Source organism: Staurois parvus, unplaced genomic scaffold (genome assembly GCF_062004578.1).
Source record: "Staurois parvus isolate SC_StPar_1 unplaced genomic scaffold, SC_StPar_1.0 ptg000934l, whole genome shotgun sequence".
Classification (NCBI taxonomy): Eukaryota; Metazoa; Chordata; class Amphibia; order Anura; family Ranidae; genus Staurois; species Staurois parvus.
Window position 1 is genome coordinate 301,188 of NW_028318730.1, and position 23,842 is coordinate 325,029.

Below are 23,842 nucleotides of genomic sequence, written 5' to 3' on the forward strand. Positions count from 1 at the left end.
TTTTAGTTATTAGATTTTTACCATCCATGGTATAGTTTTATTCATAGGCTGAACACATTTGCTATTTACAGTACATGAACGTAGAGATTCTACAGTTTATTCCGTAATGTAAACAAGAAACTCCTTATCCAGAGGAATAGAATTTGAATAAAAGAAGCCAGTCCAGAAAGTATTTACACAGTTTAAAATATAATTTTACTCACTGGATAATACACTGAGCGATTTTGGTTAAATTATCTACGAAACTATACGATCTGAATGTAAAAATACAATAAAACATCCTCTTTCTTTATAAGGTAGACAGTTAAATCACACTAAAAAAAATAAAAAAGTCAAGAAAATGTATGCCATTTGAGGGTAAAATGTATGGTACATAAATAAAAGGTATAACAGAATTAAATTTAAAAGTGAAATATATATATATGTATATATATATATATATATATATATATAAACCTCTACCATTAATAAAACAAAACAACACATGAATCATTCATATTAACCATTAATTCAAGAATTAGCAGTATTCATACCAAAAAAATAGATTTATGTAATCATAAATAAAATGATGTGGCATGGTGAAAATCCATACACAATCCTAATGAAAAATATTAAATCATACAAAACATTTTTATTACCCATATTCACGCTAGATTGTTAATAATGCCCCACACACTGTGATCTTGAGTATTACATTCTAGATTGCAAAGGTTATAGAATCCCTGTCTTGATGGAATCCCAAAGAAGCCCATAGATCATTCTGAATTGTAGCCTTATAAAGAAAGTGGCTGAAAGTTTGTGTTGTCCATAAAAACCAGCTTCTTTGTTTCATTTTCCATCCTGCACCAGAAATACATGAGACACACTAAGGGTAGTACTACAGACTTTCCCGATAAGGCCCATGATGTTCAATCTGACCCAAGGCAGACATACAATGAGTGGAAAGTAAGGCGTTAGTGACTTACCAACCAATCAGGTTCCAACAGTGATACAGGTTAGAAAATAGCTGAAGGGTGTTTGATTACAAATGTCAACATAAACTCCTTTCATTTTCTTAAAGTATAATTAAAGGCAATTTTTTTGGGTTGAATAAAGTAGTGAGAGGTTAGAAGCATACTCAGGTTTTTATTGCTGTCTGTGTCTTCATTAGGGCAATTTATTCTCTCCAATTATCCTGGCCACTAATGTCACCAGAAATGAAAGTGAGTGCAAATTCCACATTTTGAATTGCAAGAGCAGGAGTAAAGTGGAAATTTTTCAATAGGGACATTTGTTCCCATGACAACTGTCTAAAAGGCGATATTGTCCATATTGGAAAGATATCCTCTCACTTTGTGTTGAGGCTACAGGACAAGAAGTGAAAAAAAATTTAAAGAAAAACTTGACAGTTATATCCCTCGTCTACACTATATAAAATTTGAAAAACAAATTAGGGCTTTAGATATACTTTAAGATGTGTCTCAATAAATTTGGCCATTTTAGGGGAAGTTTAATGTGGACTACTGAACAGTGATACTATACTATTGGACAGCAGTGAGGGGGCAAGACAGAAAATTAAATGGGTAGATTTCTCATACTATTGCTTAATGGTGCTTAGGAAAAGCAAAGTAAAAAAAAGTGTGATTACACAGGGTAAAACACCACGTGAAATAAAGGAAAATTATGTACATATAGAGTGTAATATGAAATTAGAAAACTGTACAAATGATTAGAGTTTTCACTTGTATAAAAAGAACACAAGGAAATCAAATGGAACATGAAAAGCAACAGACAACAATGAAATTTAAACAGCTATAGGTGAATTGCTGACAGTAAGTGGGAAAAGAAAGATTTATTAATTACAATAAAGATTATTTAGACAATGAACAGACTGCACACTTAGGGAACTAGTGAATTTTTCTGACCTGTCGCATTTAACAGGAGAATTATTGGCTTATTGAAACAGATTTTTAATGCAATTCACACGACTTATATGTGACATGGACAGACAACTTGGCCACGTTGAGCGGCCATATTGCTTTATTTCTTATAATCCAGTGGAAAGGACTTCAGTAAGGATCCAAAGGTATACTAATAGATACTCAATTACAATATACTATAGGGCATTAAGCATAAGAAAATAATTGTATTTTAGTGGCTAAACTTGCATTCAAAGAACATTTACAAAAATAATAATCCAATCTATTCCCTATAGAATTCTTAATACTTCCATTTCCCTATACATATGTTCAAGGTGCATTTACTTTTAATATAGAAGATATTAACTTTGATGTGTCTGCATACTATATGCTTTAATTGTGGGGTAAAACAGGAAAAAATACATGTGATCACATGGAACTGTAACTATAGAAATTTAGGTTCCTGTATTTATTAGCCAGAATACTGATCTAGAATATAAAGAGCATGCATGCCTGACTTATTTCAATTAAGGACACCACCCAAAAATAAAACACTTGGGTGTCTGATTATGGCTTCTTTGTGTGTGCTGTAAGTTACACAAGAAGTCTATTGGTGAAGCTCTCTGATACATTAGAGTAATTTTTCAAGTTGGATGACCTACCCCTTATGTTTTCCTACTCATTGTTGGAAATTTCCCAGTGAAGTCATTTTGTCTGGCAGATTGTTTCTAAAGAAATGACATAGAATAATCTACATTGGTGTTTTTCAGATTGTGGCTTCAGAGTTGAAGGCAATATGGCAGATGGAGCCTATCTCTAGATACAGGACATAAACAGGACAGACTTAACTGTGGTCTCCAAGTTGTGACCCAACCTGGGCCCAGACTCAACAGTTATCTTCAATAAGTGACACATTGCAGAGCAGCCTCACCAAATACAACTGTGACTGTATGCCTTGCCAAGGAAAAAGGTGGTTCCTGGCAGGCATGTACTCTTACAAAAACCTTTATCTTCTTTGATACAACCACAGCCTTGCATAACTTGGGTGTTATGCCAACCTAGGTTTTGTCTTTTTTTACATTAAAGCTGAAAATGTGGGCTAAATGAATATTGTCTAAATACAAAAGACATGGGTATTCTTACTCAAATCTTGAGGTCCTTTGTGTATTGTCTCCAGATCCATGCAGTAATCTAACATGAAACAATCCCTGCCCTTTGCTACTTTGTGCAGGGGTTTTATGCAATAAAGACCAGTCACTGATGCTATCTCTCCTTGTGCAGAGTGACTGATTTTGTATCCGCCCTCCCTATAGGTTTCTGTAGGCAACCTATAATGGGAGAACCTGTTGTGTCTATCCCACAACTCTGCTCAGCACCATAATGGTGTCACCACTATGTTTATCAGGTGGATTTAGATCATTTGTGGGTATTGAGGAACACATTTGATATAAGTTTTCATATCCGAGGTTAAGTTTTAAACTGCTATATTCTCGTAGATGTTATGGTATGATTAATAGCACTGGCTAAATATTTACATAAAGTTATAGTTGATTACTCTGTCCTATAGATTGTCTAATAAGACAATCCATAACACCTGTCTTTTGCATATGTAAGCACGTTAACAGAATATCTAATATGCATTAAATATATTATTCATGTTGTAGTATTTTACTCCTTCCAAACCAGTAATAACCTGTTTATTGTTATACTGACAAATATGGTAAACCCATAGACCAAATTACAGATTCAATCATTTAAAAAAAAAGACACTGTATGATTCCATAGTAGGAGTTTGCACTAAAACATGATTGCCACTGTTAAAGTTTTAATACAGGCCACAATCTACCTTGAAATACATTCATGGGTGTTAAGTGCGTTACCACTGAAATAACAACAAAAAGAAAAAGGATCAAACATGGCTTACAGATGAACATACTCAAGATGGACCTGCTTTGTAACTACCTGTGCAAGTAGGTAAGCATTGCATAAGTGCTGCACAACATGCTTGCTAAACAATGGTCTAAAGGCCTCATGGAAACAAATACAATTCTTCAATCCACTGAATATGTACACCACACTTAAAGACTTGGTCATAACAGCATCTACTATCAGGTCTTCTGTGTGAAAGGAAATCTGGTCACCGAAAGGAAGCACTAATGACCTTGACAAGCAGGCGACAAAACAGCCGTAGGCAGGCAAAAGAAAAAATTGGAAACCCATCTGCCACAGAAAAACTGTTTAAAAAATAAATTGATCATTGATCTTGATACAATTTGAACCCCAAGGCATCATGGGCTTTAGGTAAACTGTATGCTTTGAGTCAGGTGACCAATACTCCATATTGTTCTCAAAACTATCAGCACAACACAGGACAATACTAATTACCCTAAGGGCATCATATATTATATACTTATATATATATATATATAGCTATATATCGTTTTGTTTTTTTGTTTTTCTACAGTAAACTCTATAGCAATCACATGTAAACATCATTGTATGGAAATACTATGACAGAAAGGCAGATCTACAATAAGGTGTTTGCCAAAGAGGTATGTTTAATCCTACCCAGGGTCGTGGGAGCTGCTGGAAACTTTGGCAAAATATAAAAAAATAAGACCGGAAGAAGTCCTTCAGCCGGTAACTATTTGAAGTAGTAAGGCTACGTCTCCTAATCTACACAAAATGGCTTAATCCTACATTCTAAACTACCCTGGTAAACATATATTAAGCAGCTTCAGCAGTCCCTGTTCCCAAAACATAAATAAGAATATTCACAACATTGGTGTTATTGGACATAATGGCTTTTACACAAAGATAAGTTATTTTACGTAGAAATAACAGGCCTCTTATCATTTGTCTTGATAAGTGATGCTATTGGCTTCACAGTCACCAATCGGATTGCAACCTGTACTAGATCTAGAAACACATGGTTTACCCAGGCATGGCAAAGCATCAGGTTCACTTTCATGGTCCGCTCCACAGTAACGTTTGCTTTACATCTGCTCCCCCACCTTGCCATATAGCTACCAGAAGTGAGAAAAGGAAGTCCTTTGTAAGTTCAGAGTTGCTGTAGTCTGAACTGCAAGAATGTCTCCTCACATCATGTGACAACGGTGGGACAATCACCAAGCAGCACTGTCACATGGGAAATTGAAGAGCAAGTCACATGCTCCTCCATACCATAAAGTACCCAATATTTCCTTTGTTGCTGCTACCTGCATGGCTAGGTGGGGGTGCAAAGGAAGGGTGAGAATGTACTGCTAGTGAGAGGGACAATAATGTTTTGCCCTTTGTGGACAAAGCACATGTTTGCTTTTATGGATAAAGAATGGATGTCCTAATCAGACTGTGGGCTTTGTTACAATATTGATCATTTCTTACTGAACACAAGACTAAATGCCTCTGTCACAACATGGAGACCATTATTCCAGGCGTGTATTGCTGTCACATAGCGATATCATGAATTCACTGCATACAATAAGGTGATAAGGAGATAGTTCTCCCTAATAATCTTTGGAAATAAACACATATCATTGATGACGGATACAATCTGCTTGACTTAATGAGATTTTGGACACTTCTCACAGGGCACCCAATTACAAATCAGAACAAAATAATAAGCCTTTGAAAGAAACAGTGCCCCTAGCAACCAATCAGTTTATCCCTCTCATTCTGTTATCTATAGGAGAAGTTGACTGGTCGACATTGGCATTTTGGACATAGTATATTTTTGCACACTTTCATTTGTAGGCGTGGTAACTGACCTTTTTTTTTGCTCAGGCAGAGAGGGGGTACAAGCAATTGTATGTATAGAAAACATGTTCGAACTGTTCACAGATGCTACCAGAAAAAGTGTACATATCAAAAATATTCACATTACAAGACAAACGTATGGGTTATCTACTGCACAAATCTTTGTACTGTACTTAAAAACAAAAAAAGAACATTTTCTTTTTAAGAAAAACGAAGGAATGTGGTATTTACACTGATAGATTCATTACTGTAACTGTGAAGAAAGTACTGTGCAAGTTCCAAATTGCTTTTAAAGCACATATGAAGACAGCTCCCTCAGAGGCTTCAAAAAGGCAGGAAAGTATTAAAGTACCAGTGTGGTGTTTCCACAATGTGCGTGCGATCCAGTGTCCTTGAAAAACACATTTTCAACTATAACAATGTGCTATTTATACATATACCCCTAAATATATATTTATTTTAAACATGAATCTCTTTTGCTGCAATATCATGTCTATTGTTGTCAATGCCCTGCGTTCGTCCAGACCAGCCTTCAATGCCCTGTAGTTTGATAATGAATACTAAAACTTGAGGATTAATTCTGATCTTTTGCAAACACCTCACTAGAGTGCATAGTTCAAGATGAAGCAAACAACAATCTGAAATACAGTACATGTGAACCATAAATACATCATTATTAATTTTAAGAATATACACCTTTTTTTCCCCCAATTAAAATTAGTTTTGTAATTCAGACTATTCACAAAAGACATTTTTTTTGTTTTTTGGGTTTTGTTTTTACGCACTACAGACAAAATGTTATGGTGAACATAGCTGCAACCACAAGGGGAAAGGGGAGGACAGGAGGTTTACAGACATACCTGGAAAAGCAACGATTCTAAAATGTGGCAGTGAGACAGCAACACCATGGGATAAAATCACATACAGAAGCAGCTTTGTTCAATGTAAACATCAATTTAAAGGATCAAGTCTTTTTTTTTCTCTATTCCATTTTTTTTTTGTTTCAAAAAACGTAAACATCTTGGAAGTGCCTTGTCTGAGGTATTGAGGTACTCCTCCTTTATAAGGCTGTCATCGACGCAAGTTGTCAAAATCCATGGACTCGTACTTCTTCATTGATGAGGGCTCCTCTATGTTTGAATCTAATAATGGAATATCAACCAGTCAGTGTAAATCAACAACAAATTTTAGGTATAATGCAACCCATTAAAGGCCCCCCCCCCCTTTCCCCATTCAAACCAATGGGTAACACGTGACTGGTTACTCTGGCTGCTTCTCCTTATCACTCACAGTCCCTAGATACCCGCTTTTCTTGCCCACTGCACTATCCTGCCACTGGCCATACCTTGACACTCAATAAGCCCCCTCACCCACGACCCCTTGTGCTTGACCACTCCTCAATCCAACATCGAAGTCCGTGCTGATTAGCATGCTGATTAGCAGGGACAGTGAAAGCAATCAGACAGCACTCAAGTTGAAAAAAGGCTGATTTAGAACATCAAAATCACATACCAAATCAAATGCTTTACAAAAAAAATGGCGCAACCAGTGATGGCCAAGGCTAGATGGGACAGGACACCAGCTATCACCTGGGGACAATGAGCTGCACATATCTCTGACCACTTTAACTTTTTACACACACTCATATACATGTTCTGTAGAGGCATAGATGAACCATTTGGTCATGGGTTTTACCTAGGTGGCATTATTTGGTCCAAAAAACATGCCTAGAACCTCCGTAGCTCATGTGAAATGATGGTTCGTTCTTTTTTCTCAGAGAAGGGCCCTTCTTTAGTGACATTTCAGCATGTTCCGATCGCCGATAAGTGATGAATCCATGCTTTTCTCCTCTAAAAGTGAAAAAGATTTAACTTATTTCCATAGGGCCAACTTCATAAATATGCAATTATACTTTTGGATCAAAAGAAAATTGTGTTTTTAAATTACACTTTGCCAATGGCAAAGTTCCAAGCCCTATAAATTTATGAAGGGAAGTAGTAATCTATATTTAAAGTGAAACTCCAGGCAAACAGCTAAACATACTGTATAGTTGACATACATCTACAGTATATGTATTCTTCTGCTAGTCACTACACTCACTAATTCTCCACTCTGTAGTTACTTAGGGGCACAAGACAGTTGTAGGAAATGGACATCCTTTTCTAACTTGTACAAAAGCTATTGCCCCTAATTTGTGAGATTGTGTTCCAACAGCCCTCTAGTGTCAATGTGCAATTTGGATTTTCTGCATTCTCAGTACTATCTAATGAAAGGAAGAGAAAGATTGTTAGTTACCTGCTTTTGCTGAGGACCCGACATTCAAGAATCTCTCCAAACACTTCAAATCTTTTCTTCAGCTCATGAGCATTAATGCTGTTTGAGAGGTTTCTGATGACAATGACCCATCCATCATCCTGCAAAAGTAATACAACACTTGTCACAACCACATTAAATGTTTTTTTCTAAAAAGTTTTATCCTTCTTAAATTCATATTCAGAATCAGGGAAAAATCTGCTTTCCCTGCCTTTTGGGAACCTGGAATTTGATCTAGACACATTGGGGATTTGAATATATAACCTCGTTTTGCTTGGCTGACTTAGTAAGGCATGTTCCGAGTGGAGTGAGCCATACCATCAAAATTACAGTTTCACACTAATCAAAATCCAGGGCCCATGGGTTACTGTATTTTGCACAAAGCTATTTTTCTGGTTTATTACTTGTTTACAATAGCATTCACCACTATTGTTTCAGAAATAGTCTATATAATTAGTGTTTATGCAACTACCAGGCATAGCTGAATATTTTTGATTGCACATAATCAGATGATGGAATTCAGTACAGCTTCACCTCATTCACTAAGCTTTGGGGTAAATTCCCTTGCAAACTGCAACATCTTCCTTAAAAAGCAAACAAACTATTTGCCTAAAATAAATAAACCCCCAAATCACTAAAAGTGAAGCTTAGATTAGCGGCAGTCTATGCCCCTTCCCCTCCCTCTGCAGAGGAAGAAATGTTACTCATAGCTTTTCAGTGGATGGTTTTGTGGCTCTTTGATTTGTCCACTCTTTGATTTGTCCACTGTACACATGTAAATAGCATCCCACTGGCTTAGTGGAGGACTTTTTTGTTCTTCTTGGCTCACCCTACCATAATCTAATGGGTTATACTCTTTTTGTGTGTGTATATATATATATATATATATATATATACATATGCACACACACATATATATATATATATATATATACTTATACTATATATACCCGAGAGGCGTTCAGGTCAAACCGGGACTTTTAATTTTACAGGTATCATAGGGGATACTAGTGTAGTGGCACTGCACACAGTAGTAAGTGGCAAGTGTGTCCTATTACTGATAGGCAACATGTCATTTGCCAGTCCAGAGACCCGTAATTAAGATAGCAGAAAACAGTGTTAGTGTGTGCATGGAACAGCGTGTGGTGATGAAGTTTGTTGGGAACAAAGGTGTAAAACCCACAGATATCTACAAAAGACCTCAAGCACAGTACGGTGATGAGACACTCAGCCACAGTAAGACATTTGAATGGTGTAAACATTGCAAAGATGGCCGTACGTCCATCAGTGACGATCCCAGCTGTGGTGGTTCCCAGCCCACAGCAGTCATTCCTGAGAACATTCAGCATGTGGAATGCCTGATCCTGGATAATCAACGCAAAACCTGTTGTGAAACTGACCAGGAGACGACTCTTTCTGTGGGAACGGTGAACACAATGATGGCGAAGAGAAGCAGGCCGTCCTAGCATGGATCAGATGTACTGACAAACCTTTCTATGCTGAAGCTTTCCAGGCATTAGTTAAACACTGGAATACATTTACAAATGTAGCAGGGGAGTATGTCTAAAAATAAATGCAGTTTCCACACTTTACTATATAAACTCAAAAGTCCCGGTTTGACCTGAACACCCCATATATATATATATATATATATATATATATATATATATATACACACACACAACCTAATTTAACAAAATGCCAGCTGCTAAATTTTTGGTCCATGTGCACAAATATGTTGTATAGTCATTCTAAATGATATACCAATAAGCAGTTTTCTTTATGTCCTCAATAGAAGCTGCTCATTTTATTAGGAAAATTTAACTGCAAATCCCACTATTTCCACAACACTGTTTTATATTTTTTTTTTAACAGATGTTTTAAATTTTTGATATTCCAAACACCATTACCGTCTCACCACTTATAAATATAAAAGTTTATATATTTTTCCTAGTTAAATCTTATTAAATTGCTATGACCATTTACAAGTGGTGACATATAACATCATAAAATCACGGACAGAATTTTAAACTCACATTGGATCTCTAAGAGCATCATATTGTGATTGCCTAAGAAGAATAAAGACTAAAAAATTCTATTTAAGCCTTCTGAATTATGAAAGATGTGTTATGAACAAAGTGGTGTTACACAGCTCCTACTTTATTGAATTTTCAATAGATTTGGCTAGTAGCAGTGTAATTTTGAAGGACATTGTGGTCCATTTAAATCTCATCCACAGTGTGCTCTTGGCTCGCACTGCATGTTTTCTACTTCCGCGGCTGATTAACCTCAAGTTCTGCAACTTAGAGATATTTGCACTTGACTAAGACTGAGCTTAATCCATTGGAGAAGGAACAAAATAATCAAAATATTCAATCATTAAAATTCAGAGTAATCAAAATATTAAATCATTAAAATTCCTTAATGGGGATTATGCAAAATATTTGCTTTTGGAACATAAATATCTGATATACAATATTGCACATTCTATTTTATATAAAACTATTGACTGGTTTAGTTTGTAATTAAATAACCAGGATCAAATATGAACCCAGTAATCTAGGTTTTACTTTTATGTTACATTAAGGGAAGAAAAATTACATTAGATATTTAATCTGCATTAGTTGTTAGCTAAACTCCAGGTAAACAACTTTATACAAGAAGAGAAAACACTCCACTCCAGTCATTGCTTCACTCTATCACAGCTCGCCGGGTGTCTCCAGACCGTTTGTTCCCCTGCCAGCTCCTGACCCCATACTCAGCCCAGAGATTATGGGGACTGCTTATTCCATGCGCCTGTCATCTTTTTTTATTCAAACAACTTTATACACAATAGAGAGCTGTTTAACCACTCCCCGCCAGCCGCACGCATATATTCGACCTTTCAGATAGTGGGCTTTAGTGCTGAGTGGCGGCATATATATCTGCTGACAGCGCGCTCCCTGCACGCTCTCAGCACAGTAACTGGTGGGTACTGGAAAGCTCCAGATGCATACTTGCGATTGGGAGCTTTCTGCTCATGTGATGACTTGCTAGTCACAACGGTCACATGATCACAATGCCCGCCTCCCGGCATTTGGATCCTGTTAAAGGGCTGGGAGGCAGCGGTGGGAAGAAGTTAACCTGCCAAAGGATTTGTATTTACACAGCTCTACTAGCCCAGTCTGGTGGAGCAGGAGACCTGAATTTTCATTGCTATAATTCAATATCACTTACAGGTCCTCTTCCTCCCCCAACCTGTCACTGGATAGCAAAAGGAGAAGCAGCAGGAGGACGAGAGCTCAACTCTGCTATTATGCTCTCTGCTCCTATCAGCATGGTCCTTACACTGCAGCACAACCTGTGACTGGATAGTAAAAGGAGAAGAAGCAGACTGAGAGCTCAATTCTGCAATTATGCTCTCTGCTTCTATCTGCATGATCCTTACACTGCAGCACAACCTGTTGACTGGATAGTAAAAGGAGAAGCAGCAGACCGAGGGCTCAACTCTGCAATTATGCTCTCTGCTACTATCAGCATGATCTTTGCACTGCAGCACAACTGGTCCTTGCACTGCAGCACAAACTGTGACTGGATAGTAAAAGGAAAAGCAGCAGACCGAGGGCTCAACTCTGCAGATATGCTCTCTGCTCCTATCAGCATGATCCTTGCACTGCAGCACAACCTGTGACTGGATAGTAAAAGGAGAAGAAGCAGACCGAGAACTCACTTCTGCAATTATGCTCTCTGCTTCTATCAGCATGATCCTTACACTGCAGCACAACCTGTTGACTGGATAGTAAAAGGAGAAGCAGCAGACCGAGGGCTCAACTCTGCAATTATGCTCTCTGCTACTATCAGCATGATCCTTGCACTGCAGCACAACTGATCCTTGCACTGCAGCACAACCTGTGACTGGATAGTAAAAGGAGAAGCAGCAGACCAAGAGCTCAACTCTGCAATTATGCTCTTTGCTGCTATCTGCATGATCCTTGCACTGCAGCACAACTGTCTAGCTCCTCCTTACTTCTTTCTTCCCCAGTCTGAGCTCTGCTGTACAGGGACTATAAGAGACTGAACACTTGTAGTAGGCAAAAATAATGCTGCCTGCAGAGTTGGCAGGTGGTAAATTCAGGTACGTACACTTCTTATACTTAAAGAAAATATATTTAAGGATGTGTTAATGAATACAGAGAAGCGTTATTTTGTGTCTTTAATATCTGCCTGGAATTCATACTTAGTTCTGCAAATGTGATCATAAAATGTCATAAATGGCATCACTGTACAATTATACTTGTCATCTTTCAGATCCTGTCAAAAACGTATGTTTAATGAAGGTACTTCTTGATTGGTTGTTTTATGATAAGCTTGATTTCCTAACATTTTCTCAATAATACCACTGCCATGCTATTAGCCAAACGAAGAAAGTCTACATACACAAGGAAGCAAACATAGCATTCTACCTACAGCGTTTATATTTTGGATTTAACCACTTCCAGACCGGACACTTTTACCCCCTTCCTGACCAGGGCAATTTTCAGCTTTCAGCGCTATCACACTTTGAATGACAATTGCGCGGTCATGCAACACTGTACCAAAATTCATTTCTTTACCATTTTTTTGAGACAGATAAAGCTTTATTTTTGTGGTATTTATTCACCGCTGGGTTTTTAATTTTTTTTGCTATGTAAATGAAAAAGTCCAAAAATTTTGAAAAACTTTTTTTTAATAAAATTTTGCAAATAAATAATATTTCATCATAAATCTTGGCCAAAACGTATTCCGTTATCTTTTTAGTAAAAAAAAAAAATCCAAATTAGTTTATAACCAAAAATTATAATTTTTAAACATTTATTTTACATTTTTATTTTATTTTTATATATTATTATTTTTTATTTATTTAGTTTTTTTTTACGTACTGTCACCCTAGCAGTACAGTGTCACCATGGTGACACTGTACTACTTGTTGGGGTGATGATTTTTTTTTTTTTTACACTGATTGCTTTTACACCCATATAGGATGTAAAAGCAATCATTTCTCTTTCTCTCTGTCTGCATTCTTGCAGTCATTGAGAAGTACTGAGTGAGCTGTGATTGGTCACAGCTTGTCACATGGTACAAGGCTGTTGCGAATAGCCTTGTACCATGTGACCTCTGTGATCATTCACAGATTTCACACGTAGTAAGCAATGATGTCACAAGTGACATCTTGCTTACTACTTTGCATGTGATCACTGATTGGCCAATCAGTGATCACAGGATCGGGACCTCGGAGGTCCCTTCCGGCGATCGGTGTTTCACTGTGTCCGGGGGACACAGCGGGCACCGGATCGCGGTACTGCGCACTCCCAGGGAGCGCACACAAGCAGGGTGCGGGGAGGTCGTTTATAAACAGCCACCCGACCCTGCACTGCCACCGTCCGGCCGTTTATATACAACGGTTGGTCGGGAAGTGGTTAAAGATGAATGGGTACAACCGCTCTCTTCTTTGTATTGTTCTGTGTCTCCCATTGGGGAGATTCACCCTCTGCACCTCTTTGTCCTGGTGACTGTTGTCGAAACAGTAGGTAATGGAAAAACCAAAATTTTATGGAGGGGATATCTTCCAATAGGAATGGATGCACCAGAGAAAACTGTGACAACTATCTCTGGGATAGAGGATGAAGAAAGAAAAAAATGCCAGGAGTTTCACTTTAGAAAGCTCTCAATTTCAAGGATTCCTGTAATGCTATGAGTCTCCAAAAAGTCTGTGGAGAATGGAACCTTTCCCATCGGCACTACCTCCCATCTAAGTGTTTTCCACCATCTTAGGGATAAAAAACCCCATCAAACATATTAAAGTAATAATCAGGGTGGATAAAAATCAATGATTTTTAAAAAAAAAAAAAAAAAAAAATCAGATTTTTTTTTATTTAAATCGGATTTTTTTGAATAAAATGCTTTTTGAGGAAAATATATTACCATCCAAAGGTTATTCCATCATGAAATAAAGATTAGTTTTTTAATTATGTAGAATAAGGCTGTATATGTTTAATTTTTTTGGTAAATAAATTCCATGAATCCATTCACAATGTCATGCTCTTCCAGAGGTTTTTGTAAGATTATTGGGCAGTTTCTCTGCCTACAAGATATTATCACAGATGCTTGGTTTACTTTTGCAGTTCTCAAAACTGAATTTGACTCAGCGGAGATCACATGCCTCTTCTTCACAGCAAAAATGTTATAACATGAACAGAGTTAAGAAAAAGACCTTAATCTTAACTTCTACAAACCTATAAATACAGAATCAACCCCTTCAGTGCTAAGTTTCAAGAAGTTCAGTGAATAGAATCGAAACAATATTTTTCTGATTGTTTGGAGTGGAATAGATCTGCACAAGAAGAAAGTGAAACGAAGTGAGGAGGAAGGGGCTGACAGTCTAAGTTTCTTAAAATATATATATTTTGTTTAGCCAAATTAGTTAACAAACATGGATGTTTAAGCAAATAACATATGCTGGAATGTTATTGTTTCAGTTGAATAAATCTATTTAAATTGTTATTATTAAGGTAATGATTATTTTTCTCCTTCCTAAGTACAACAGAAAAGTTGTCCAAATATGAATGATTAACCTATTAAACTGGGGATAAAAAAACTAATATGAAAAGTTGTTATTCTAAAAATCTTCATCTACTTGAATATTAAAGTTATACCAGCAAGAATTAGTCTTTATGTAGAAAACTATGATTTAAATCAAGCCTTACTGACTAGTGATTTAAATCGTGATTTAAATCGTGATTTAAATCAGTTTGATTTAAATCAAATCCAGCCTGGTAATAATTAATTAATTGTGGGCACAGAAATATTTTAACACGTTAAACCAATCTAACAAAACGGATGTCCGCTGGTGTATATAGAAATAAAAAGTATAATGCACACCGCCATGCAAAGCCATGTTATGCTCTTCAAACTTGTGTGAAGCCTGGAAAGAACAAGTCGTCTCTGCAGCTTTACCCTCTGACTACTATATTGTGTTTTAATTCTCCTTTTTGCTGCTCAGTGACCTGCTGCATAATGCACCTGCATCATAAGACACAAGAAGGTTCAATGACCCACAGAGCATTCCTCTTCTCATACAGATTGTTTTCCCTGTGCCTTTGTTGCAGCCTGACCCAGAGAACATCACCTTTTCAGAGTAAAAGCTTTTGCAGCCTGGGAGTTAATCCATGGCCTTTAATTTACTGAAGGCACTCGAATAAAATGCTGAAAACTCTGAACAGCTAGCTATCGGGCTCGGGTTCACAGAGTAATCACTGACTGCAGCTGTGGCTCAAATCCACCATTTATTTGGTGTACCTCCACCTATATAAAAAGGTCCAGAAGAGCTATTCTGCTTTTCATGTTCTCTGCGAGTTATTTACAGTACTTTATTTTTTTTCACAGTGGTGCATTGACTGGCATTTGTTCTGGCTTTCTATCTGCTTTAGAGCAAAACTGTTAGAATGGAATCATCAGAGCTGCCATTACTGACTCTTTTTTTTCAAAAGTGCTTACGCCCAGGGGAGGACTGACAACTCATGGGGCCCCCCGGGCAATAGGGGATCATGGGGAATGTGTGGAAAGCGGGAGGCAAGCTCCATCACCTCTATAAAGTGCTAGACCTTTCTCCAGCATGCAGGCATAGAAGGATCACTGAAAGCTGTTCCAGAATTGTGTACAAACCTACAGATGCCCTAAAGCTTTAATAATTCATCATCAACCTCAATCTCATTTAATATAGGCACACACGGTATCTTAAAAAGAGATGATTAATCTGTGCAAATATTTCTTTGGAAATCTCAGTCATAGTAATGAGCTGATTCCTATGATGCCTAAAAACTCACAATTACCTGCTCTTTCTTCCTGTGGATTTGCCTTTGGCTCCAGTGACCAGTCTGTCTCTGCTCACTGATCTCACGTCTACTGGAAATATACAAAGGTTGCATGTGAATAAAAGATGGAATATGCACATATTAAGCTTTTATTAGTCCTACTGTAAGCAATCTTAGAAGCCATGGGGCACAATATACATAGAATATATGTCAAAGCACATGAATTATTTAACAACACAATTATTACAGAAAACCCCAGGCCTATCTTATTGTCCATAACTGGATGCTTGGCATCCAGCCTAATCACTAGAAGAGACTAACGTATGGCTGGCAAGAGTATTAAGCACTGTTTCAATGCTAATATAAGCTTCATTTAGTTAAAAAAAAAATTGTCTGACCACATATTAGTGGAAAAAGCAAACATAAAAACCCATCATCTATACTGCCTTAGTATTCATGGAAAGCAAGCATGAAGCTGGCCCAGAAGCTGAGGATACGTAAGGTTTTGAATATTGATGTCCTCCTCTGAATAACAGAACAGTGGTGTGTGTATCACAAGAGTGGCTGAACAGAATTTTGGCAAGTGCAACTGTTCACCTGTGTATTTATGGAGCAATTCTGGGTGACAGATGAAAGCATTCAGTAAACTACCAATGTTTTCCAGCAAACACTGCAGTCGTGCCCGACTCAGATAATCCACAGAACGTCTAATAGGTCACTAGATGTATGGTTTTCTCAAAGTGAACCTGTGGCCAGGAATTGGACTTTCAAGTATTAACAAATTCTTAACAAACTGTAAATGATGTTTAAAAAAGAAGCTATTACTTACCTATGTAGCAGCTGGCACTGTAGCATAATTTGCCCTAAAAGCAATTGACATTGTATCTCTCAGCAGCTCATTTTCCTCTGTCCCCCTGACTAAAAGCTCCTGTTCTGTGCTTACATTAAACATTAGAAGGCTAGAAAGCTGTCCAGTCTGCTTAGAAGGGGAAGGGAGCAAGATAAACTAAACTAGCTTAGATATCAATTTTCATGATGCTTCTGTGATTTTAAAGATGAAATGCTCAAGTGTGGCTGCAGCTACAAAGATCAATAAGGGCTTGTTTTAATGCTTTTTCATTGTTTGTTAAGAATATGTGAATATTCAAGTGTTCACAGCCTGGCCACTGTTCTATACCTTCCTCCATCTCTACTTGATTCTCCAATCATATTAAAAATTTCAAGGCATCATATAATATGATGGGTGGCTGTGACTTCAGATGCTACTACATTTTTCTTCTTGCTCCTTTCCCAAATGCCTCCCAGTGGCCCTTTATGTGGGTCTTAAAGCTGGGAGGCAGGATGGACGTTCTGATCATGTGATCACTCTGACTGGCTGTCACAGTGGTCACATGATCAGCAGCCAATATGTCTGGCTCCTGATTGTCAACAGCCACCAGGAGCTGTCTGTGACAGGTGGTTGCATATGTGAAGCATGTGATATTTAAGGCCCACCCATGCTGCTGTTGCACATGTGCATTAGATGATTGAAAAGAGGTTAACAATCAAAAATCACTTACAGCTACAGGTCCAAATCCAGACAAGTATTACTTTTTATTGTAAATAGTGCATCCAACAAGAAAAAGTAAATGAGCTAATAAACCTATTTATATATTGCAAATTACTGAAATCTTTTTCATTATTTTACTTGAGGAAACATTTGTATGATAAATAAAGCGTTAAATTAGATAGTGATTATCACACCTGTGTGACCTCCTGTTATCTGGTGTGCGGATAATTTGAGCAGTAGCCTGACTTCGAGGATAGCTCTGCAGCTTGGATGGAGGGCTTCTACGATAATACGACTTTTTTCGAAGAGGAGAAAAGAACACATCATCCTCTGGAGAATTGCACTCACTCTCACTGTCCTCAAAGGCTGAATCATACTCAGGGCTGGTACATGTAACATTATCCTCTTCTTTTAGAGTGGTATCTGGAGAACCAAAGTGCTTGGTGAGACTTGCTCGAATTTCATGGTCCTTCAGCAGTTTGTTGTCCTCTTTATTAGAGGACATTTTCCTTTCCAGTACTGGAGGCACTTTGTGCTTCCTGTCATCATAGCATGGCAGGTCCACAGATTTAATCACTTTTCTCTGGAAAGCTGGCTCTGACTTCTTCACCTGGCAATAATCATGGTCTCCAAATGACCGGGAAAATGGCCTCTTAATTCCTTGTGGTGGAGGGGTATCAGGGACGGATGCGCTTCTACTTAAGTGTGCAAACAATTCAGTCCTTTCAGGCTGTTTCTTTGAGAGTCTTCTATTTGAAGGGAGACGTTTTTCAGTCACTCCCGTTTTTACAGACGAGGTAATCAAGGAATCATTATTTACAGTGTCCTGACTGATTTCAGGTTTGTACAGATCTTCCTCTGTAGGCTTGTATGGAGGAGTAGTTGGGGGCGTCAGACCTTCAAATAGGAAGATAAAAAACACTAGTTACGAAATGCGTAGCATGACTTTCTGTGAGTGCATTCATCAATACAATTATGTGTGCATGACTAATTAACATGCCTACATATCAAAAGACATCATAGTTTACTTACAAAGTGCATAATTGTCTCTTGCATCACAAATATTAAGTGGGACTTTAACAGTGCACGTAACATTATTGATACTCCATACCTTCCCTGATAATACTTACCTGCCCCCAGTTCTGGTAATTCCTTCGCTGTATAGCCCCCACTTGGGCCCTGCTTCTCTCGTGCATTTGTGTTGCTGTCTCCATTCATTCCAGTGGAACATACATACACCTCAAGTTTGAGGCAGCTGGCCCACTAAGGGTAACATATGTCTTAAAAGTCATAGTCAGCATTTTTCTTTAAGTTAATGCCAAAGAGCTCAATTTTGGTCTCATCTGACCACAGCACTTTCTCCCAATCCTTCTCTGAATCATTTAGATGTTCATTGGCAAACTTCAGAATGTGCCTTCTTGAGGAGGGAGACCTTGCGGGTGCTGCAGGATTTCAATGCATGGTGGCATATTGTGTTATTAATAATTTGTTTGGTGACTCTGGTCCCAATTACACTGAGATCGTTCACAATCTCCTCCTGTGTATTCTGGGCTGATCCCTCACTTTTCTCACGATCATCCTTACCCCATGAGGCGAAATCTTGCATTAGAGCTCCAGGCCAAGGGCGATTGATGGTTATTTTTAATTTCTTCCATTTGCGAATAACAGCTGTCTCCTTCTTACTATGTTTCTTGCTGATGGTCTTATAGCCCATTTCAGCCTTTTGCAGGTCTACAATCTTGTCCCTGATGGCCTATGACAGCTCTTTGGGCTTGCCCATGGTGATGAGGTTTGAATGGGCAAAAGAGATTTTGTGGACAGGTGTCTTTTATACACATAACAAGTTGTAGTTAGAAGCACCTTCTTAAATTGACAGGACTAATCTGTGTACAACATGAGCACATAGCCAGACTGTGGGAGCCAGAATGATTGTTGGTTGGTAGGGGATCAAATACTTATTTTACTCACTGAACTGCAACTCAATTTAAAACATTTGTATCGTGTGTTTTTTATGGATTTTTGGTTGATATTCTGTCTCTATCATTTAAAATACACCTATGATAAAAATTATAGCCCTTTCATTTCTTTGTAAGTGAGCAAACTTACAACATCTGAGGGGATCAAATAATTATTTTCCCCACTGTAGGCAAAGATTAAAAGATGAAGATGCTGCATACTCTGTAAGTGATTACAGTTACGCTGCCAAATGCGCTTAAAAAACTGAGGGTTTAATATCACTTGAAGGTCTCTATTCAGGCACATCATATTTTATGATTATAGTGTTCTGTCCCCAGTCTCCAAATTGTGGTCCTGTCTCATCACGCTTGAACTGGAGACTACAGGTGGCTGTTTCAATGCATATTATGGAAGCATAGTCCACAGTTGTCAGCTTCAGGAAACCCTCTCTAAGTAATGCTATGGAGGCATCACCAGCGTGTATGAATGTGGACAACAAGTGACTGCAAGAGATCAGTAGCAGTGCGATACAAAATGATTAAAGGAATAAAAAGAAAAGAAAAAAGGAGAAATCAGGTATTCTATTAACAAAAAATAACAATTGTTCATGATACACTGTTTCGGAAAATTAAACAACATTCAGTTAGGGTTTACAGCTACTTTAGCAGAAGTGTAGACATATGTATTTCTCTTTTGCTTCACAAGCTCTCTGCAACTCCCAAAACCTCCAGTTCTTCAATATGCAAATCTTGGCTTTCTGAACAAAATTTGCAACTCCATAATGGTTCAATAAGATGTTGCAGACTGGGCAAGAGAGGGCAGGCTAGGTTTTAACTTTTGCACGAAAGATGAGGTTTTCATATAAGCAGTCTAGGTCATTAAATTAATTTGTGTCAGGCAGATACTGAAAGATCCTTGAACAAAAAAGGTTTATTTAAAAGCAGAACGAACACGGTAAAATAAAAGGTTGCGAGCAGGCGGACACTTTATTTCAGGAGACACATACTACTGCAATAAAACAAACTTGCCTGCATGTTCACAATTTTCTTTAGAATGTACAATAAGTTGTGCATGTGAAGCTCAATGTACATTTTTGGCACACCTTGGTACTGGAATGAATGAACATCATTCTTGTTAAACCCTTATGACGGCCTGGCACCCAGAAGACGTCAAAGCGAAGATTTTGGCACTGGCAAGGGAGCGGGTATTTGACAACTATCCCTTCTAGCTGTATACATAAAACTAATCATGGGTTATCATTTGTATCATTTAATAAGTGAACTGAACTGTAATATTTGAATACCATACCTGCAGTCCCACACAGCTCAACAGAAAGTCCTTGATCAAAGTTTCTCTTCTCAAATGCAGATGTCCTGCAAAATAACATACATAATGCAAAATGTGACAATTAATAATATTAATAATGAACATCAAATTGTGTTCAAAACTGCCTAGTAAGTCTGGAAAAACAAATCATATACCTAAAGACAATCTATCAATAAATTGTACAGGCTCAGCGGCCACTTTTAGCTGCTCACACCTGTCAAACACAACAGCAGGAATTGGTAGATTCCAGTGTTGCCATTTGTACCATGGCAAATCACCCATGTGAAAGTAGCTTTATAAGTGGAGAACCTTAGGGCTCATGTACACTGCAACTGATAAACTGACGTTAAGGAGCTTTTCTGCATTTTTTTCAGCAGCCCCTGAACTCTCCCTAATGTTTTCCTATGTGTCCATGTACACATAGTCGTTTACAGACAGTTGAGTTTACTGTCGTTTTTTTGAACGCACCAAACCTGCGTTCAGGAGTAGATTTTATCAGCGTTTCAAACGCCAACCGCTTGTAAACGCGGCTAACTGTGTTTATAAGCCTTTGCGTTTAGAAGCGTTTTTTAACTGTTCCAGATGCTGTCCAGAGCCTTTTTTCATCATCAGAGATGCATGCAAAGCGTTTTCCATGTATTCAAATGGACCGGTACACCAACGCAGTCAGTTCCAGGTTTTGTGTGAAGAAAAAGATGGTAGAACGTGCTGCATTATGCTCATGATGGGATCCATAGTGAATACAACCAGAAAAGACAGGTAATCTCAACACATACTGCTCTTTCTGCTTCTGCTCTCTTTATTTCTCTCAAAATGTCTGAAATAGTTAGTTTTTTAATGTTATTCAGTGCATTCTGGGCATTTTGGAAAGTCTCCTGAGGTTATCTTTAAAAAACGCTTCTAAACGCAAAAGCTCATAAACGCACATAAACGCGGTATGCAAACTCGGCTAAACAGACGTTTTTTTAACCTACATTTTTCAGCAGTCAGTTTCCATCGTTCAGAAGTGTTTTCCAAACGTCCCGTGTACATGAGCCCTTACAAAGTTGAATCATATGTACACTGTAATTATATAAGACAGTTTTGGCTTTCTGTAAAATACATTCCTTGATTTCAATAAGTTAGTTTAAAAAACTTACGTTTGTGGCAAAGAGATTGTAGAGCATCTGGTGACATCTGAAAGCATAAAAAAGACAGGATTAGAGGATTTAAAGTTGGTTTAACAATTAATGCCAATGAATGCCACTGACAAGCTAGCAATATTTTAAGGAATGTAAATATATGCAATATGTTTACATGCAAAAAAAGTTTAAGATCTGTGTTGATAGACTTTCAATTTCTTCAGAAGCATTTTGTATTCCTATGCAAGTCAATTGAAATGCAAAATATGCTTGAAACAGGTTAAAAGCAGGTCAATGCACATGTCTATGAATTTTAAACTCTCTCAAAAGTGTCTCATGTTGATGTCAAACTGATGCCATTGACACAAAGGGGTTTATTTACTAAAGCTGGTGAGTGCAATATCTAGTGCACTTCTGCATAGAAACCAATCAGCTTCCAGGTTTTATTGCCAAAGCTTAATTGAGCAAGCTGAGGTTAGAAGCTGATTGGCTGCTATGCAAAGGTGCACCAGATTCTGAGTGAACCATTTTTAGTAAATCTACCCAGTTTTGTTTTACCCAGTCTTGTCCCATTCTACTGCTTTGATATAAACATCAAAAAACACTTCCTACAACCACCATTTTCACAAATTATGGGCTCCCTCAGCTCTGGTCCAGGGTACATTCACGCAAGAGCTATACAGCAATGATACTGATTGGCTACCCAAACAGCCAAACAGAAGTACTTTTGCCATTTAGATGCTTATTTTCACAGCAGTACAATGTCATCTGTGTCCCACTGGGAAGATTTCCCTTCACTTCCTGTCCCATAGCTACAACAGGAAGTGAGAGGAAATCACAGCAATTTAAGGGAATCCTTTGGGGCCCCCCATGTCATAGAAAGGGTGAATCCCCCTAACAGGGGTACAGACAGCAGGGGTTCTAATCTCTCTAATCCACTCTATCCAAATCTTAAAAAAAAGTTTGGGCTTTAGGTTTACTTTAAAATAGAACAGCAGGGGAAATAAACTAGCTTTCATTTTCATACAATAAGAAGAAATACAATAATTATAAAATAATAATAATTAAAGAATACATATTTGTATAATAATGTGACATCAAGCAATAATTAAACATATTTTCTAAATGCAATAATGTTTTACTTAAAATTGTCCCAAACTAAACATAGTGATGAAATATGAGATACTGTATAGTGAATTGACTTTAAAGTCTGTAATAATTACTTCATCCACTGGATGGTGCTGTGAACCAGAGAAAACATTAAAATACACACACTGTATGCAGGGAATGCATTGTAAGGAATACAAACATGCAAACAAATAGACACATCATGGACAAATGTAATAATGTATTTAACCTTTAAAAGCCAATAACTGCCAGTATTGCTGATCCCATAAAAAAATATATCTAAGTGTCCCATGACTGGATGAAGTAGGGACTGCCCAGATTTAAATAAATAAAGGCACATTTGGCTTGCCACTTTAAAGTTTTGGTCCTGTATTATTAAAGATGCATTAAGGAACAATTGGGCCTTATACACAGGGGTATTTGGTAAATCCAGCTAGTAAATGCTGGTTTGAAGTGCAGCAAGCATTTACTTCGCATACAGCAAGCTTGCTAAACGTTTGTTTAGAGCTATAGGTACCACTCTCATTAGGATTTGTACGCAGCATTCCCAGACTAGAGATGGATACCCTAAAAAGTACACATAGGGCTCCTGTATAGTGCCCTGGAACCCTAGAAATACAGGCTATTGCGTAATGCAAACAGGGCCCAGCTTTCAGGCCTCATGCATACTAGGCGTTTTTACAGCTGCTGTTTTTGGTTTCTTGTGTTTTTTTTCTACAGCTGGTAAACTCCCCAGCATTTTATCCTATGTGTCCATGCAACATTTTTTGGCAGGTGCGTTTTCTGGCTGGAAAAAAACCCCTAGAACTAGTGGGCTTCAAGAGGAGTATTATAACTGTAAAAACGCTCTAATGCTGGTAAATGAGGAAAAATGTGGCAAACTGGCGTTTTTGAGGAAAACATTTTTTTTTTGTGCTAAAAAACGCTAATGTGGAAAAATGCAGCTAAATACTAATGCAAAAATGC

The 23,842-nt window shown here is 37.7% G+C and overlaps 1 protein-coding gene across 1 annotated transcript in view; it reads right to left on the minus strand.

The window, feature by feature from the left end:
• PPARGC1B (PPARG coactivator 1 beta) overlaps window positions 1-23,842 on the minus strand; it is a 154,752-nt gene continuing 130,910 nt past the window's right edge. Inside the window, exons 6-12 of the mRNA XM_089656754.1 lie at window positions 21,767-21,803; window positions 20,610-20,674; window positions 17,540-18,242; window positions 15,815-15,887; window positions 7,950-8,068; window positions 7,350-7,504; window positions 1-6,796 (exon numbers count right to left, since the gene is read on the minus strand). Coding sequence (XP_089512880.1) covers window positions 7,360-7,504; window positions 7,950-8,068; window positions 15,815-15,887; window positions 17,540-18,242; window positions 20,610-20,674; window positions 21,767-21,803 — 1,142 coding nt within the window. The 3' untranslated portion in view covers window positions 1-6,796; window positions 7,350-7,359. The remainder of the gene's footprint in view (window positions 6,797-7,349; window positions 7,505-7,949; window positions 8,069-15,814; window positions 15,888-17,539; window positions 18,243-20,609; window positions 20,675-21,766; window positions 21,804-23,842) is intronic.